General features: G+C 42.5%; 1 protein-coding gene across 1 annotated transcript in view; it reads left to right on the forward strand.

Moving 5' to 3' along the window:
- The window catches only part of PIEZO1 (piezo type mechanosensitive ion channel component 1 (Er blood group)), a 160,124-nt gene extending 150,622 nt beyond the window's left edge, over positions 1-9,502 (forward strand). The window contains exon 51 of the mRNA XM_075838615.1: positions 8,535-9,502. Within this exon, the coding sequence (XP_075694730.1) occupies positions 8,535-8,784 (250 nt within the window). The 3' untranslated portion in view covers positions 8,785-9,502. The remainder of the gene's footprint in view (positions 1-8,534) is intronic.
- Positions 9,503-9,877: the final 375 nt, after the last annotated feature.

A 9,877-nucleotide genomic window follows, 5' to 3' on the forward strand; every position in this document is an offset into this window, starting at 1 on the left:
ATATGAACTAATTGCACTTGGGGTATTACTGGTGTAGCAGATGTCGGTGAAATGCTGGACTCAGTAGTTCTACAGATGTCTCCAACTCAATCTGCTGTAACCATAAGCCTACTAAGCAGGAGACCACACAGAGCAGCCCCGCCAGGATTTTGCAAAAAACACCAGGTTTATTGTACTTAAACTTTTCAAATCCGCATATAAAAATATGGCACGCCAAGTCAGCCTGACCCGGGGTTTCGCCGTATCCCCTTCTCCCGGGTTGCCCAATAAACCTGGTGTTTTTTGCAAAGTACCAGCGGTGCTACGGTGTGTCTCCTTAGTAGGCTTATGATTACATCAGATTAAGCTGGAGACCTCTGTAGAACTACTGAGCCCAGCATTTCACTGACCTCTGCTACACCTGTAATATAGGAGGAGGACACTATCAAGACTATTGGAATGACTTTGTGGATTCATTAAGTTGTTATAAGCGGTTATGTATTTTTTTTTTAGGTCCTACTAGTTTTAAAAGTGTTTTTTTTAGAACAACTCTGAACTAAAGGCCCTATTACACCGGCCGATAAAGCGAGCGCCGATCCACGAGACATCGTGGATTGGCGCTAGTTTGCTCCGGTCACACAGAGCTATGGATGGGGACGAGCGCTCGTTACTCCGATCACTCGTCTCCATACGTTATCCTGTCGGCAGCGCGTCTCCCTGTTTACACACCAAGATGCGCTGCCGACAACGATAATATTTTACTTTTTAAATGATACGACCAGCAGATGATCCAGCGTTTGCTCGTTCATCTGCTGATCGTTCCCCAGGACAATTATCGGCAATGACCATTACATTAACGCTTGTCTGCACGATAATCGCCCAGTGTAAAACCCCCTTTAGCTTGCTCCAACCTTTTTTAACCCCTTAAGGACGCAGCCTAGTTTGGGCCTTAAGGCTCAGAGCCCATTTTTCAAATCTGACATATTTCACTTTATGTGGTAATAACGTCGGAATGCTTAAACCTATCCAAGCGATTCTGAGATTGTTTTCTCGTGACACTTTGGGCTTCATGTTCGTGGTAAAATTTGGTCGATATATTCAGTCTTTATTTGTGAAAAATTGCAAAATTTAGAGAAAATTTACAAAAAATAGCATTTTTCAGAATTTAAATGCATCTGCTTGAAAAACAGACGGTTATACCACCCAAAATAGTTACTAGTTCACATTTCCCATATGTCTACTTTTGATTGGCATCGTTTTTTGAACATTCTTTTATTTTTCTTGGACGTTACAAGGCTTAGAACATAAACAGCAATTTCTCATATTCTTAAGAAAATTTCAAAAGCCTTTTTTTGAAGGTGCCAGTTCAGTTCTGAAGTGGATTTGAGGGGACTATGTGTTAGAAACCCCCATAAAACACCCCATTTTAAAAACTAGACCCCTCAAAGTATTCAAAACAGCATATAGAAAGTTTTTTAACCCTTCAGGCATTTCACAGGAATTAAAGCAAAGTGGAAATTAAATTTGCAAATTTCATTTTTTCTGCTGAATTTCAATTTTATTCAATTTTTTTTTAGTAACAGAGAAGGTTTTACCAGAGAAACACTACTAAATATGTATTGTCCAGATTCTGCAGTTTTTAGAAATGTCCCACATGTGGCCCTACTGCGCTCGTGGACTAAAACACAAGCCCTAGAAGCAAAGAAGCACCTAGTGCATTTTGAGGCCTCTTTTTTATTAGAATATATTTTAGGCAGCATGCCAGGTTTGAAGAGGCGTTGAGGTATCAAAACAATGGAAACCCACCAGAAGTGACCCCATTTTGGAAATTACACCCCTCAAGGAATTCATTTATGGTTTTTGTTATCATTTTGACCGCACAGTTTTTTCACAGCACCTATTTGAATTGGGCTGTGAAATGAAAAAAATGATACTTTTTCCAATAAAATGTCATTTTTGATCAAATTTTCTTATTTTCACAGGGAACATACCCCATTTTGTTGCCCAATTTGTCCTTAGTGCGGCAATACCCCATTTGTGGTGATAAACTGCCGTTTGGGCCCATGGGAGGGCTCAGAAGGAAAGGAGCGCTATGTGTTTGTTGGAGTCCAGATTTTGCTGGATTGGTTTTCGGGTGCCATGTTGCATTTGCAGAGCCCCAGAGGTATCAAAGCAATGGAAACCCACCAGAAGTGACCCCATTTTGGAAACTACACCCCTCAAGGAATTCATTTATGGTTTTTGTTATCATTTTGACCGCACAGGTTTTTCACAGCACCTATTTGAATTGGGCTGTGAAATGAAAAAAATTATATTTTTTCCAATAAGATGTCATTTTTGATCAAAATTTCTTATTTTCACAGGGAACAACATACCCCATTTTGTTGCCCAATTTGTCCTTAGTGCGGCAATACCCCATTTGTGGTGATAAACTGCCGTTTGGGCCCATGGGAGGGCTCAGACGGAAAGGAGCGCTATGTGTTTGTTGGAGTCCAGATTTTGCTGGATTGGTTTTCGGGTGCCATGTTGCATTTGCAGAGCCCCAGAGGTATCAAAGCAATGGAAACCCACCAGAAGTGACCCCATTTTGGAAACTACACCCCTCAAGGAATTCATTTATGGTTTTTGTTATCATTTTGACCGCACAGGTTTTTCACAGCACCTATTTGAATTGGGCTGTGAAATGAAAAAAATTATATTTTTTCCAATAAGATGTCATTTTTGATCAAAATTTCTTATTTTCACAGGGAACAACATACCCCATTTTGTTGCCCAATTTGTCCTTAGTGCGGCAATACCCCATTTGTGGTGATAAACTGCCCTTTGGGCCCATGGGAGGGCTCAGAAGGAAAGGACCACCATTTGGCCTACTGGAGCTTTTCTGGTGCTAAGTCATGTGTGCAGAAGCCCCTGAGGTACCAGTACAGTTGAAACCCCCGAGAAGTGACCCCATTTTAAAAACTACACCCCTTAAGACATTCATCTAGAGGTGTAGTGAGCATTTTGACCCCACAGGTACTGTGTAAAAGATAATGCGCAGCAGATGGTGCAGTGTGAGATTTGCAATTTTATATATGTATATGCCATTTCAGTGTCCAATATAGTGTGCCCAGCATGCGCCACCGGAGATATACACCCCTTAAATTGTAATGTGGGTTCTCCTGGGTACGACAATACCCGACATGTGGCTGTTATCAGCTGCCTGGGCATACGGCAGGGCTCAGAAGGGAAAGATGAGGGGGGTAAGCTGTGCGGAGTGCATCAGGGTAAATTGAAAATCAAGGGATGTATGATACATTTTAAAACAATCTTTTATACAGAGCCCTGGTTTTTCGGGACACGTGTCACATTGGTATATTGTGTTCTTCCTTATCCCCCTCTTATAGCAGACTCTGCACCTCTTTTGACTCTTTCCCTTTCCACCGGTTTGGGGACCTTCTCCTGGAAAGTGTTGCCCTGGTACGATGCGCCCCCCCTTCCTGGACCCTAAAGATTAGATCTTGAAATTCCAGGAAAGTTCCCCTCTGGCCTGCACATCGACGTAGCACATACGCATTGTACAAAGCCATCTGTATGATGTGCCCGGCCAGCTTCTTATACCTCACCGCATGGCGCTGTAGGGCTTCAGGACTTGATTTGACAAGTCCCCCCCCCTCCCATGTATCTATTGTAGTCCAGGATGCAGTCTGGTTTGGGGGTGGCCTTTCCTTCATATATCCTAAATCTGTAGGTATACCCTGATGCACTCTCGCAGCTTATACATCTTCACGCCATACCTTGCCCTCTTACCTGGCAGGTACTGGCGGAATTGAACCCTCCCTTTAAAATGTACCAGGGACTCATCAATAGAAAAACACTTCTCGGGGGTGTATGCTTGGGAAAACCGGGCACTGGAACGGTCTAATAGGGGTCTCCGTTTATACAAACGGTCAAAACTGGGGTCATCTCGGGGTGGGCACGGCTCATTATCAGTATAATGTAAGAAGCGAAGTATTGCCTCATTTATTTATTTTTTTAGGTTCCAGTTCATTTCTGAAGTTGCTTTGAGGGGCCCATATATTAGAAACCCCTATCAAACACCCCATTTTAGAAACTAGACACCTCAAAGTATTCACAACAGCATTTAGAAAGTTTATGAACCCTTTAGGTGTTTCACAGAAATTTAGAGCAAAGTAGAGGTGACATTTACTCTTTTTATACCATTTTTTTTATAACACAAAAGGATTTATCAGAGAAACGCAACTCAATACTTATTGCCCAGATTCTGCAGTTTAGAGAAATATCCCACATGTTGCCCTCGGGCGGTAATGGACTGAAGCACCGGCCTCCGAAGCAAAGGAGCACCTAGCGGATTTTGAGCCCTCTTTTTTATTAGGCACCATGTCCGGTTTGAAGAGGTCTTGTGGTGCCAAAACATTGGAAACCCCCCAAAAGTGACCCCAATTTGGAAACTAGACCCCTTGAGGAATCCATTGTAGTTTTCATGGGGTGCATGCGGCTTTTTGATCAGTTTTTATTCCATTTTTAGGTGGCGTGGTGACTAATAAACAGCAATTCTACTATTGTTTTTGTATACTTTTTTTTTTATAGCGTTCACCGTGCGCTATAAATGACATATTCACTTTATTCTGCGGGGCGATACGATTACGGCGATACCAGATGTTTATAGTTTTTTTTTATGTCTTATGGCGTTTGCACAATAAAATACGTTTTGTAAACAATCATTCACTTTTTGTGTTACCTTATTCTAAGAGCCAGAACTGTTTTTATTTTTCAATCAATAAAGCCGTGCGAGGACTTATTTTTTGCGTAACGAACTGTATTTTCCATCAGTACCATTTTTAGGTACATGCGACTTTTTGATCTCTTTTTATTCCATTTTTTGGGAGGTGAAGTGACCAAACAATTGTGATTGTGGTACGGTTTATTAATTTTTTTTTTTACGGCGTTCACCGTGCGGGATAAATAACAAAATAATTTTGTAGTTCAGGCCGTTACGGACGCGGCGATACCAATTATGTATAGTTTATTTGTTTGTTTATATATTTTTATTAATAATAAAGGCCTGATAAGGGAAAAAGTGGGACTTTTACTTTTATTACTTTTAAAACTTTTATTTTCTTATTTTTACACATCTTTTTTTAACTTTTTTTTTACTTTATTACTTTGTCCCACTAGGGGACATGAGGGCAGGAGGCCCTGATCGCTATTCTAATACACTGCACTACATGCGTAGTGCAGTGTATTAGAACTGTCAGCTACTCACTGACAGCAAGCATAGTGGGTCCTGACGTTGTCAGGACCCACTAGGCTTCCGTCTATGGCATAGCCGGACGCCATTGTTTGGTGTCCGGTTGCCATAGTCACCATCGCCGGCCGCTATCGCGTAGCAGGCCGGCGATGGCAGCTTAACCCCTAAAAAGCCGCGATCTCTATAGAACGCGGCTTTTAAGGGGTTAATCAGCGGGGACACAGCGATCGGTCCCCGCTGTAGGAGCTGTGACAGCTGCTGAACAAGACAGCAGCGTCACAGCTCCTGTATGTGTCGGGAGGACGGCCGAAACGGCCGTTACTCCCGAGACGTACTATTACGGCATGGAGCGCGAACGATACAGCTGCCATGACGTAATAGTACGTCAAGGAGCGGGAAGGGGTTAAAGTGTGCGCAACACGATAGATATCTGATTGTTCAGTCTCATTAATATTTGTATTTCTATAATTCCGCTTGGGCCTGGCAATGCCCCCCCCCCCCATGCACCATTTTGGGGTACGTATAATTTATTAACCTTTATTAACTTGTTTCTGGGGCGTAATAGAAAAAAAAAACAGCAATTTCGCCACTTTTTTCGCGTCTTTAATTTGCGTCATTTACCCAAGATTTATTTCTACAGTGTAGAGATTTCCAATCTATTTTTGTTACTCTATTGTGGGGGAAAAAAAAAGTAGCTATTAGCCCCATGCACACGGCCATGCCTACAATCAATTGCGGGCACGGCTAGCCGTCCGCATTTTTTGGCCATGCTCCCATACAAAGTATGGGAGAACAGCCCGTAAAACGCAAAAAAAAGGGGACACGTTTCATAACTGTCTGAACATTTCTACGGCACGGACACCCATCCGTAACAATACGGAAAGGCGGCTGCGGCCAATGGAACTGAATAGGTCCGTAATTGCGGTCTGCAATTAGCCAATTTTTACGGTCGCTTGCATGGACTGGAGCAAATGTTGTAGAGATTTAATTGCTTACTGCATAAACTGATTTGAGAGCTGCTTTTTTTGTTTTGTTTTTTAAGTCTCTTATAAAAGTCTGAATGCAGCCCCATCCAATGGCTGCTTTCATACGGCCGTATTTGTAAGCTGAAACAAAACACAAAGATTTGCCCGTCTTCTATTCTTTTTCGTCCTAGTTTTGGCTTACAACTGCCATGTGAAAAGTGGTCTAAAGCGTTAATTAAATCAACCTGCATTCCCCATCACTAGGACAGACCCTCCTACCAAGAGCATGTAAAGATGTTCTTATAGAAACATAAGGGTATGTTCACACGGCTTATTTTCAGCTGTTTTTTGGTCCGTAAACGGCTGAAAAATCAGAAGCAGACGGAGCATTTTTTTATGCGGCCATTTGGAAGAACAGCCGCGTTGTTCAAAAAAAAAAAAGTCTGCGAAATAGTGCATGTCACTTCTTGAGCTGTTTTTCTTTGACTCTAGAAAAAAAACTGCTGAAAACCAGGAGATGTTTTCCCTTGGAAACCGCTCTGTATTGTCAAGCGTTTTTGAGTAAGGGTATGTTCACACGATGAGGCATTTACGTGTGAAAAGACAGACTGTTAACAGCTGCCTCGTTTCACACGTAAATGCTCCTCCTCGCATTTTGTGAGCCGTCTGGAACGCTCGTAAATCTTGAGCTGCTCTTCATTGAGTTCAATGAAGAACAGCTCAAATTACGTGGCAAAGAAGTGTCCCGCATATAATGTATATAAGTGTCCTGCATATAATGTATATAAGTGTCCTGCATATAATATATACATTATATGCAGGAAACTTATATACATTATATGCAGGACACTTATATACATTATATGCGGGACACTTGTATATAAGTGTCCCGCATATAATGTATATGTGTCCCGCGTATAATGTATATAAGTGTCCCGCGTATAATGTATATAAGTGTCCCGCATATAATGTATATAAGTGTCCCGCATATAATGTATATAAGTGTCCCGCATATAATGTATATAAGTGTCCCGCACATAATGTATATAAGTGTCCCGCATATAATGTATATAAGTGTCCCGCATATAATGTATATAAGTGTCCCGCATATAATGTATATAAGTGTCCCGCATATAATGTATATAAGTGTCCCGCATATAATGTATAGAAGTGTCCCGCATATAATGTATATAAGTGTCCCGCATATAATGTATATAAGTGCCCTGCACTTCTTTGCCGAGGCAGTCCATTTACGCGTCGTCGTTTGACAGCTGTCAAACGACGACGTGTAAATGACAGGTCGTCTGCACAGTACGTCGGCAAACCCATTCAAATGAATGGGCAGATGTTTGCCGACGTATTGTAGCCCTATTTTCAGGCGTACAACGAGGCATAATACGCCTCGTTTACGTCTGAAAATAGGTCGTGGGAACCCAGCCTAAGGCTATGTTCACATAATTAACAAAATACATCTGAAAATATGGAGCTGTTTTCAAGGGAAAACAGCCTCTGATTTTCAGACGTTTTTTACGCCCGTTTTTGGAGCCGTTTTCAATAGAGTCTGAGAAAACGGCTCCAAAAACGTCCCAAGAAGTGTCCTGCACTTCTTTTGACGAGCCGTCATTTGACGCGCCGTAATTTGACAGCGACGTGTAAAATGACAGCTCGTCTGCACAGAACATCGTAAGACCCATTGCAAGTAATGGGCAGATGTTTGCCGACGTATTGGAGCCGTCTTCTCAGGCGTAAAACGCCTCCATTACGTCTGAAAAGAGGTCGTGTGCACATCTGTTTACTCCGTTGATAAATTTTGTACAATATACAAAATCATCCACAGCATCTTGCCAGTCAGGAGTTGTGATGTCGTCTGCTCTTGATTTTGCATATTGTGGACGGATTCTTTCAATCCGGTTAGGCTGGGTTCACACGACCTCTTTTCAGACGTAATGGAGGAGTTTTACGCCTGAAAAGACGGCTCCAATACGTCGGCAAACATCTGCCCATTGCCTGCAATGGGTCTTACGATGTTCTGTGCAGACGAGCTGTCATTTTACGTGTCGCTGTCAAAATACGACGAGTAAAATGACGGGTCGTCAAAAGAAGTGCAGGATGTTTTTGGAGCAGTTTTCTCAGACTATTGAAGACAGCTCCAAAAATGCCCAAAAAAAAACGCTGCGAAAAATGTGAGTTGCTCAAAAAACGTCTGAAAATCAGGAGCTGTTTTCCCTTGAAAACAGCTCCGTATTTTCAGACGTTTTTGAGTTTGCGTGTGAACATACCCTTATATTTCTTCTAGAACTTAAACCCTTAATAACCTGCTCATCTTTTGTCTCCCGCAGGATCATGGGTCTGTACGTTTCAATCGTCCTGGTCATTGGCAAGTTTGTGCGCGGTTTCTTCAGCGAGATCTCCCATTCCATCATGTTTGAGGAGCTGCCTTGCGTAGATAAGATTCTTAAGCTTTGTCAGGACATCTACGTGGTCCGGGAACGTGGAGAGCTGGAGCTGGAAGAAGAGCTGTACGCCAAGCTTATCTTCTTATACCGATCACCAGAGACTATGATCAAGTGGACAGTGGAAAAGGACTAAGTCTGGCGACACTAAGCTGCGCGGCCTATAATGGATGTAAACGCTGGATTTACATGAATGAAGAGGAACGTGACATGAAGTAGGAGGAGCAGGATCTGCTCTCCGGAAGGAAAATTATTTATGTGATTGAACGCAGAAGGTTGACACTACCAGTCAAGTGCAGGGCAGACAGCAGGAGAAGCGCGAGTAGCCTTGGCGACATTTCTTCCTAAACCCAGAACCTCAAACACTGTTGCGGTCTCCTGATGCCACCAGTAAGATGGCGGAAATCTAAAGCCAGAGACGCGGCCTAGTCTTCATACCTACATTGGTGCTTCATACTTGGAGATCCTGCGCCGTACAGAGAGGATCTTGCTGGGGTCAACAACTTCTTAAGACTGATTTTTACGAATTGTCAACGTTCAGGACTTTCAACCAAAGTTCTGGAATAACTTGTGATAATAGGAGCTATTTATATACTGTAAAACTTATTTTATTCACTGTGGGGAACGCCTGTGTGTGATGTCACCGTACACTACCTAATGATTGGAGGTGGCTGGTCTGCGCCTCACGTCAAGACTGTATAACAAGGGGGACCCTCAGATGTGCAATATCACAGCAGGACGCCGACCCGGCTCCCGTTTCATTTACTGCTTTCTGAACAAAACCAAAATCAAGTAAAGTTTTCAGAGTTACTTGTTTTTTTTTTTACTATTAAACATGGCATCTGTGAAAGAAACTGGATCCTGTAGTCCGTGTTGTCAATTAATTAGACCCTACAGGGAAAAACCTTCCCGTCATCCATCATTGAATCAGAACCAATTTTTAGTCATGAGAAAACAGCAAAGATTGTCATTTTCAATATATAAACTCCAAAAGCAGTTATGAGGGCTGGGTACTGTTTACAACAAAGGGTATGTTCACACGCAGCGTCAGTTACGGCTGAAATTACGGTGCTGTTTTCAGGAGAAAACAGCACCGTAATTTCAGACATAATGGCATGTGCAGGCGTCTTTCGCTGCGTCCATTACGGACGTAATTGGAGCTGTTTTTCCATGGAGTCCATGAAAAACGGCTCCATTTATGTCTGAAGTAGTGACAGGCACTTTGACGC

The sequence above is a fragment of the Rhinoderma darwinii genome, chromosome 9 (genome assembly GCF_050947455.1).
Source record: "Rhinoderma darwinii isolate aRhiDar2 chromosome 9, aRhiDar2.hap1, whole genome shotgun sequence".
In the NCBI taxonomy this organism is placed as follows: Eukaryota; Metazoa; Chordata; class Amphibia; order Anura; family Rhinodermatidae; genus Rhinoderma; species Rhinoderma darwinii.